Below are 9,687 nucleotides of genomic sequence, written 5' to 3'. Positions count from 1 at the left end.
TGTACCTCCTTTGTCATTCTTTTCTTATTCTTTGTGTGCTTAGTTTTTTCCCTTCTTCAAGATTAGGCAACGACCACAGGTTTGTTGCTACCTGCTATGGCACAGAGCACATGTTTCCCGATACGGAGTGGCAGTGAAGGAGAGATTATAGACAGCGACCCTAGGAAGCCTGTGTGTGACCGAGGGCAGAACCGTTTCATTAAGGGCTGGTCTAGATGGGGGCTAGATGGGAGAGTACAGACAATGGTTCACAGTGTGTGTAAACCGTGACTTGAGAGAAATCAGACGTCATAAGACAAAGATATGTAGAAACCGTCAGAATTTATTTTAGAAGAGATTTTTCAATTCTTTGATATAAAAATAAACAGGCATATTTCAACACTTGTATTGTACATAATTTAAAAACAGTCTGAGGCACAAAAACAATTCACATACACATTCTGAATTCCTAGGTTCAGATAGCAGGTTGATGTTAATAACAAATCAGACTTTAAATCAGAGAAGTTAACAGGTTTGTGTGTTTTTTTGTGCAAGCCCTTCTAGTATCAACTATTTCTTTTTTAACCATTAACATTTTAAATATAAAATCTTTAAAAAAATTCCCCTGAGTTATTTCTTTTTAATGAAATTTCATCTCCCTCTGCCTAAGAGACATGCTTTTAATTATTTACAAAAATACTAGTTATTCATAATCAGTGCTTGATTAAAAAATATTGAAATCTACAGTGCTTTGCAAAGACTGTCTCTCCAATAAGTTATGACTGAATGAATTAATGTAGCATCCACAGGTAATGAAAAAATGTATAAAAGATTAGTCTTATGTTTCATCCAGGCTAATGAGACATGATGTTCTCTGTGGGCTGGTGTATACGTAAATCTTAAATACATAAATTCCAACCGAATAGCTCAATGTTCCTGAAAATTCATTCACACCTTAATCTAATAAATTCTTCTGTAGTTTTCAAAATCCAAAGAGGTAATCCCAAAGAAGGCATAGTGATCCTGACATAATGTAAAAAACAATCAATGCAGGCTTCAACCCAGTTTATAATAATAATGTCCTAACAAACATAAATAATAATCTTCAATAAATTAAATAATATACAGTACCAGAAAATGTCAGCCGACAATGAGATGTGGAAAAGAAGAAGTATTATTTTCCTGGGACTTACTCAGGAATTGCTGGCTTTTGTTTTCAAAGGAGGAAGGACATTCATCCGAGGAGGACCATAACTCTCTCCCTGTCAAGAACCCCTTGGAGTTTTGTTCTAAGCCTCTCGGTACGTGTCTTCAGTTACACAGTTAAAATGAAATATAAATAAAGTTTTCTGCCTTTCACTTAAAACACGAGCACTTTCTTTTTGTCAAGGCCCTTTTTGAGAGTTTTTGGTTGCTTTCACTCCTCATATGAGGAGCTACATAGTAGTCCTGAGCTGAGATTTTCCTGAAAATTTGCAAAAGTTCAGGTAAGAAAATACAGAGACCAAAGAAGACCCAGATCCAGAAACCAGGAAAACAAAATAGGAGTAGTAAACAAATCAGAAAAGTTTCTCTTTAGCAAAATGGCTAGAGGAAAATCAGAGGGAGATGGTGCAGGTAGTTGCTTCCCGTGGGTCGTGGAAGAGACACTGTAAGTATTGAAAGTGCGGAAAGAAACTTGCAGCATTTGTGGTCTAGTAACAGCATGTAAATGTTCAAATGTCTTTTCTCTGGTTCTCACGAAAACAATCTAAACTGAAATTCAAGTAAAAAGACGTCAGACAATGACAACCGGTTTTCCCTTTAACGTAGAGATAAGACATCTTTAAATCAGTGACATGAAAATCTTCACAAGTATCACCCCCGCCTCCTTAACAGAAGCTGTTAAGTCACATAAAGAGTTCAATATAAATATTAAATAAAAGAAATCATCCACATAAATAAATAAATATGATCAATAGGCTTCTACAGTTCAGTGGAACGTCCTTTTAGCAGTACGGTAGGGTTGATGTCCTCCAGTCTGGACTGGGAGGGGCTCGAGTTCATGGTGACGGCCCTGGCGGGCTGTGGGTCCCGAACGCTGAATGAAGTGGAGGGGCAGCCTTTCACGTTATTGCAGATGAGAGACTGGATTGAGGCAGTGTTGATGATTTTAAAGCCTACTTCTCCACCGAAGGTGCTAGGCTTCCAGTAGTGAGGAGAGCATATAGGATTGCCCATCAGCCCTTTCAAGGAGAAAGGGGCTCCGAGTTCTACCATGGTCTCCCCAAAGATGGCATCCTGACGGGGCTCTTCTACCAGAAGGGCGGGGTACAGCTCCATGGCGTCAATGTCACCATAGAGTGCTTCGAGCTCCGCAGCCATTTCCTTCTCTCCTGTGAAGGTGACAAAGACACAGATACAACCGATGTAAAACTGTACAAAGTGCAAAAATAGTTTTACCCCTGTGCTCAACCTGCTTCCAACTGCTCTGGTGTTTCCATCTGGCCCTTTGGATCTTTTAGGAAGTCCAAACACTGGTTCTCACCTGTCAGTTCTTCAAAGGATTCGTAGGGTTTCATCCGAAAGCGCTTGCGGTACTCGTTAAGAGGCTGGTATCTCATCTGCCTGCTCTGGTCGATGGAGGCCTTGGCTACGTATCGGACTGCAGCTGGGAGGTTCCGACCGCCAGCAACCTGTGGACAATGAATTGTATTTATTAGACAAAAACTTTAGGTGTATTAACAATTTCTATTTTAAAAGCATTCCTTGGGCACAAAGGAGGTAAGACTAATGCTCCCAGCTGAGACCGAAACTATTCAAGTTGGAAATATTTATTTCTGTAATCTATTAAGATTTTAGAAAGCTGTTGAAAATACCTATATTTAAGGTACGATTATATATTGCCATGTGCTAACTGTAGACTAAAAGCTTTAACAGTTCAAAAAATGGCAAGATTCTCATTTCAAGAATTTTACTAGCAAAACAATCACTTTTTTAGTCAGTCTGAGAAAAATCATTTTGATGGCAGAAACTGTAGTTCTGAGCAGTCCCGTTTTCTTTTGTTTTTCAGTAACACTGCTTACCCGGCCAGCAATTTGCTTGCTGAATGATTCCACAAACTGGGTGAGCCCGTGTTCCATCAGTAAAGAGTTGTTGTAGAGAAACTGCTGGTAGTTGTACTCCTGGTCATCAATGTGAAAGCTGTCGGGCAGGAGGGGGTGCCAGTGGTAGAGCGTGTTGAACTCAGCCGCGATGCGGTTTTGGTACTGGAACTGTTGGTTGAAAAGCAGCTCCGGGTCAAACTTCAGTTTGAAGTGATAGCCACTCAGGTGCTGTACGTAGTCTTCGATCACAATCTTAATGGTTTCTCCTGTTTGCACAAAAGAAAAAAAGGAGAACATTAATTCCTCCTGATCACTATCTTTCAAGCAACCGAAATGCACTTTTGTTGACTGGCCATTCCTTCACTTCTCCTTTTCTTTACCATGACACCGAAAGTAGGTAGTTATACTGACTTAATATGGAGCATGTGATTTTACACCCACCACACCCCTGCAGAATGACTTAAAACATAGCAAAGCTAATGAACTAGTTTTCTCGGGGGTGGGGGGATGGTTTTATTTAAATTATTTCCCCTCCTTCCTTACCTATCAGTATGAGCCTGCTTGTCTGGAACAGCCGCTCGTCATCCCATTCTGGATGCTCCCGTTTCAGCACATCACACACTCGGTTGTGCTCTCGCAGCCAGATCGTGGCATACATCATCAGGCCCGGCACCAGGCCGAACACCTCCTGCCCCACCGCAAACCGCAGGTGCTCAGGGACGTGGGGTGGGTACAGCATCTCGGCCTGAGTGTCTTTGACTGTGGGGGGGTATACCTCTCCATCAATTACCTAAAAAAAAAGGACAATAGTGAGTAAACATCAATGTAAAGGTTAAGAAATAAATTGTAATCGGAGATTTAAAAATACAGGTAAAGTGGTGAGTCATAATTGAATCTTAATATTCAAATAGGACAAACCTGATATTTCATTTTTCCATCCTTGAAAAGGCGCAGTTTATGCTGTCTCTCCAAAGTTTCACCATAAACGTGATTTAAGTCCACCTGGAAGAATACAGAAAACTTTCAGTTTGTTGCTGCTGAAGTTGTTCTTCTATAAATGTCTATGATATAATTTATCATTAAATAATTTGATGATTTATCTTGCTTCAATTAAAAATTTTTAATAAAAACACTTTTTTATCACCACAAAATACTAAATTAATATGTTTGACTATTGAAGCTACAAACACATATGTCTTTTGTATTTAAAGGCATTAGTATGTCCTATGTAGCTGATCAATATATCATACACTTTGCTGTATAGTTATTTCCTTTAAAAAACATCAGAAGATTTATTATTCATAAAAAATCCCTATCAGTAAACTGAAGCTATGTCATTGAAATCCAAAAGATAATGATGCTGCAAAAATCTCACTTGTAATATTTAAAGCAGCATAATCAGGGTACAAATGTGTCAAATACACAACGTTTTGCCATGCCAATATTCTCAACTAAAAACACAAGAGCCAAATTACAAATGATATCTGTGTGTGTGTATTTTTACCGAACTAGTGAATTCAAATGAAAACTCCATGAAAGTTTTCAGAGACTGGCCACGTTTTGAAAAGAGCGTGACTTATTTGGTGTGGCAAATACATATATGGCCTTGCACGTGAGCGCCTCCCTGTGATTCGCTGTGATTTTGATCGAGTGCTGGCTTACCCCATGACCCAGCCCTTTAGTGAAGGCTGGCCCGCGCTTATGGTCTGTCTTGAAGAACTGATGAGTGAAGTGTTGGGCAAAGAAGGCAAACATCAAATTCGTGCCCTGGGGATCTGGAATAAACTTTCTTCTTAATATAAATTTATCCACGATCACTTCTGAGTCAGGAAGCTCTTTTTTCCCTGAAAAATAAGGAAGATAAGATTTCACCGTTATAGACAAGGAAGGAGATAATACTGTCAATTTACCAGGGAATTCCTCATTTACAGGAGAGATACAATTGTGACCAGGCTCTTAATATAAATAACAGGTCTAAGATATGGGGGGAAAACTTCTTATTGAATAGTTTTATCTGTTGTTTAACTAGTATGAATTCAGTATTAATGAAAGGATTTGAAAACGCTAGGACATTAAACCGAAGTGCCCACTCACTTTCATGCAATAATTTACACAGACTCACACTTTGAAAAAATCTCCATAGCTATCCATAGGAAAGGGAAAAAACTATGCTTTTGTAAATAAAAATGATAATGTAGGGTCAAATTTTCCAAGTAGTAATCCAGCCCCCAATGCAATACGTCTCTAACTGCCTGCTCTCACTCACCTTTCACCCCCATGGGAGTTGGGCAGTCATCAGCCACAGGAGGAAGAGCTCTGGTGTAATAGGAGAGATTAGAATAGGCTTCCCAGCTTTTGTAGCCGTAGTGTGCATTGTAAGTTGGTGGGCTGTCAATCAAATGTGATCTGGCTGAAAATTATAAGAAAAAAAGTTGTTCAATTAGTCTCCATATGCAAGGCAAATCAATGATCATTTTTATTGTAAAATGTCCCTCCCCAGCCCTCACTTTATTGCGCAAAGTGGCACCAGAGATTGAATTCAATTCCAACAAAGACACACTATTTTAAAACAGTTAAACTTTAAATCTAACTGCCACTTTTACTTAATAAAAAAGAATGATTCATTAAAATACATCTTTAATAAAGTTTAGTTACTTTACACAAGACCAGATGGTCTAGCCATCTTGATTTTTCAAGTAAACATCCAAGAAGCTCATAAAAGGTATGGATTGTAAGCAAATTTCTGAATGTGAGACAGAACTTTATTAACTTAAATGGGACCAAAATGTCCAGATTTTTGGCCGTTAAAATAGAAGGCACACTAAAAAGGTGTATTTAAAGTGTTTAAAGTCCCTTTGACAAGGTTGGAAATAAGTTTCTTGGATTTGGTTTTGCAACGGTTTGGTATTATAAAAAACCATTTTTCTTCAAGGAAGTTTAAAACCTTAGAAAGAGAATGTACTTACACGTTAACACATATTTCATGATTGCATTTCTCAGGAAGGGAATATTATTGACAATGTTCCAGACCCCCTTGAAGTGAGTAAGTATGTAGTGCACTGTGTTTGGCGTGGGTTTCAGGAATAATTTTATTCTTGTCAGAAATTCAGCTGCAATAAGAGAAAAACAAGGAGGGTGAAATTAATGGGGTGCATCATAAGGCGCAAATCTGTAAAATGAGAACTCTATGCACCCCCCTTCCAAATGAGGGCACCCAAGGGCAAACTTACGCGTTGAACAGTTTTCCCCGTAGAATCCTGTTCGGGTACAGTCGCACTTATACTGGTCAAATCCAACACTCATACACACACCTTGGTTTTGACATGGGTTGGAACAGCAAGGATTTGCTACAATAAAAGTAAGGACAAGTAAATACATTGTTCGTCGGTGTCTTCATCTTGGCTTAAACGTCTCATTGTTTTCCTTACTACGGGTCATCTTTACAATAATAAATTCTAGAAATATACAGGTAGCCAATGGAAAACAACTTTTAAAAACCTGCCCCACAGAATGGTTATAAAGTAGCAATACCGACTTCCTGTTCTAAATACGGATAACAGACTATTCAACGAGGAAATCACGTTGCTAAGATTTTTCTTAGTAAGTTTTTCTATGTTCAACTTAGCATTATTAAGAAGCTCACATAAGTAGCACTCTCAAAATTAAAATGGATAGATGTAGTACTTTAATCAAAATTTAGGAAAACTTGCAAAGTATAAAGAGCTTATTTTTAAAATATTTTGCTTATCTAAAACAAAACAAAACAAACCTGGGCTTTCCTGAGGCAGGAAAGCACTAACTAGGGTATTTAAATAAAACCCTAGTGGGCGTAAAACAATTACTCCCACTCAACAACCGTGGGTACCACACACAATCATTTCACATATATTGACCATATCCAGTCTTATCAAAGTAACAACCTGCAAATTAGTATCACTATTCCTATTTAGCGGCTAAGAAAAGAGACCAGACCGGTGAAGGAACTGGCCCGTGATGATCAGAGATGGTGGTAAAGCAGGAATTTCCACCCACTTCTTTTGGACTCAAGCGGCCCAAGTTCTGTACAAAGTCTGCACCCTCCCCATTCCGAAAGTATTGTGAATGAAGAGGTCCCCAGGAGATCCGAGCGGAAACCTAGCGGGCAGCGCGCGGTGCGCAGCACCAGGTACCCACCTGCAGCGCCGAGCGCCAGGGCGGCGCAGAGCAGCAGGGCGCGGACGAGCATCTTGGTTGCAGCAGACCGAGGCGATGCCGTGCGTGGGCTCCGGGCAGTGGATGGAGCTAGAAGAGGCGCTGGGCAGAAATCTTGGGCGTACTTCTGACTCTCGCTCAGGTCCTTTGACATCTGGAAACTAACGGGGCGAACCGTCCTTTTTAAGACTTGGAAAACAGCTCACGTAATCCTGATGGGTTCTTTCCACCTTTTCTGATTGGTCCTCAACTTCCCTCCACCCCGCCCCTCACTTAATTGCGCAAGCGCCGGGGAAGGGATTTACCCACGCACGGGACAAAATTGGAAACTCAGGAAACTACTTTCCGCTTCTTCAAGGTGGGTGCAAAATGGATTGCCACCCCACCCCTCCGCAAGCCCTGCTAGTATCGCCTCCCCTCTTCCCCGCCATCCCTTCCACCCCCGGTTCTTCTGCTCAGGGACCTCGGGTTGCGCCGGATTACTTTTCTTACTCCTCATTTTAGGTGGCGGGACACTGTGCTTTGTTGACTGGAAGGAGTGCCCAGAGGTTCCAGAGCTCAAGTAGGGAATTCCCTTCAGGCTGCCTAGGTAGTCACAGCGTGGACCGATCCGAACAAGCAAAGCCTGTACAAAAAAAGGCTGCCTTTTGTACACGTCTCAAGTATTTCAAGCATGTCAGGGTTAATTTTCGTGACAGCCCTTAACCAACGGTATGCGCATCACACATACCTTTTTGAAATTTTCCGTTTTTATTTAGCTGAATGAAATATAATAGCTACAGTGAGTGCACACATCTGTGACTTCTCTTTTGAGCTATGCTGTGTTTACCCTAAGAAATACTGTTCTCCAAAGCACCATCCCGTCCTTGCTTCTTGGAGAGGAAGGAGATAAATTACTCTCCACGATACTGCTCCCGAGCAGTTAGGCTGCAGAGCGTCCGCTTGGGCGACAGTTATCCCCGCTGTGATATTACCTCTTCTCCGAGGGGCCCCGCTTCTGCAGGGATGCTAAATGTGCAAACCATCTGCTTGGATGCATTTATTTCTTTGCCATGTGGTTTCAGCCTTTTTGGTCACCAGCCTCTCGCAGGAGATACAAATAAGAGGGAGCTTTTTTAAAGCTTGGTAATTTTTTTTGTCTTTTCTGCCCATTTTTTCAAGATGAGGTGTGGCGATAGATCAAAGTACAACACTGCATTTAGGGGTAATTTTCTATACTTCTTTCGGAGCATAGTTTGATGAGGAATTGGATGGAAAGAAAGGGTGATATTTAACAGTTTTGAATTTTCTCATCCATGGTTTCTGTTTAATACCTACCTTTTGGTAGTGGTGGGGAAAGGTGTGTGAAGGTGAAATATGAAAAAAAAGAGAAAGAAATTAGTGGCAGCAAAGTGGAAAATAAAAAGTTCAATGAAGCCATACATTCTTAGCATTAAAAGAAGAGAATGGCTTAACACCTAACATAAAAACACATCAGATACCACAATTTGTAAAAGTCTTAAAGAAAAAAAAGAGACACACTTGGAATTATTTTCTTAACGTTTTGCTTAATGTACACATTCTACATGAGACACAGATGACTAAAATTCCATTTCGTCCAGGAAGCCTTTCTCCTTCCTCCTCTAGTCATATTTAATCATTTCATTTGTGACACTCCCATTTCTGGTACTGAGTCTTCCATGAAATTTTGACTAAGAGCACAGATTCTTAAAACAATTCCTTTTAATCCAATTTTCTGTTTCATCTTGAGTAGGTTGTACCTACTCAATTGATTTCTGTTTCATTTTGAGTAGGTCGTACCTACTTCAACTGATTTTTGTGGCTACCAATTCACACTTGGTTAGATGCCACCATGTAAGAATCCATACTCTGACTCTGATAGTGTATTACCATTTTACATTGTAATCCTGAGTTCAGTTGGGAGTCATATCATCGCTGTCCTCCTCGTCAGACTTTAATTGTATACCTACCGTGTCCAGAAGTGTGTCTTGATGTTTGACATGACTGAATTCTAAGGTGAGGACAAAACAGAGCATAGAGAATATTCAGGTTTAGGCTACTCGGAACTGAAAGTGATTGAAATCTGCCTCAGAGTGGAAATTCAGTAAAAACAGCTCTTTGGTGAAACTGCTTGGTTTAATCTGTAACTTCTATAGCATGGTGGGGTGGAGAGAGTTCTACATACCCACTCAGGCAGGAAAGAGTTCAAGGAAAAATGACACTTTAAGGTGGACACAGTCTAGAAAGAAAGTCTCAGAATGGACATGAGGGAGAATCATGATGATGGAATTTATTAAAACATTTTGACAAGTCCGAATGAATAGTGCATTTTGGGATGCTGGCTGTTGGAGGAGATTCAGTCTCCCAAATCAAATCAAAATGACTAAATTTGTTTTATTTGGAAACTATGGCTATTGTGCTGTGATATATC

At 40.1% G+C, this 9,687-nt stretch overlaps 1 protein-coding gene across 1 annotated transcript; it reads right to left on the bottom strand.

Annotated features, from left to right (window-relative positions):
- Positions 1 to 302: 302 nt before the first annotated feature.
- Positions 303 to 7,428, bottom strand: PTGS2 (prostaglandin-endoperoxide synthase 2). The gene is made up of 10 exons (XM_028530754.2): positions 7,239 to 7,428; positions 6,296 to 6,412; positions 6,032 to 6,175; positions 5,332 to 5,475; positions 4,728 to 4,909; positions 3,984 to 4,067; positions 3,609 to 3,855; positions 3,045 to 3,331; positions 2,507 to 2,654; positions 303 to 2,354 (listed from the first exon to the last, which is right to left on the bottom strand). The coding sequence occupies exons 1-10, from the start codon at positions 7,408 to 7,410 to the stop codon at positions 1,945 to 1,947; spliced, it is 1,935 nt and encodes a 644-aa protein (XP_028386555.2). The 5' UTR covers positions 7,411 to 7,428; the 3' UTR covers positions 303 to 1,944.
- Between the last annotated feature and the right edge of the window lie 2,259 nt (positions 7,429 to 9,687).

Source organism: Phyllostomus discolor, chromosome 14 (genome assembly GCF_004126475.2).
Source record: "Phyllostomus discolor isolate MPI-MPIP mPhyDis1 chromosome 14, mPhyDis1.pri.v3, whole genome shotgun sequence".
NCBI lineage: Eukaryota > Metazoa > Chordata > Mammalia > Chiroptera > Phyllostomidae > Phyllostomus > Phyllostomus discolor.
Note: the sequence above shows the minus strand (reverse complement) of the source record. Positions and strands in the feature narration are given on the sequence as shown.

Coding starts and splice junctions, on each gene's coding strand:
- PTGS2 (XM_028530754.2), bottom strand. CDS start 7,410: ATGTCAAAGGACCTGAGCGAGAGTCAGAAGTACGCCCAAGATTTCTGC. Junction 6,413..7,238: donor CCTGGCGCTCGGCGCTGCAG/GTGGGTACCTGG, acceptor CTTTTATTGTAG/CAAATCCTTGCTGTTCCAAC. Junction 2,655..3,044: donor GCAAGCAAATTGCTGGCCGG/GTAAGCAGTGTT, acceptor CATTGTCCACAG/GTTGCTGGCGGTCGGAACCT.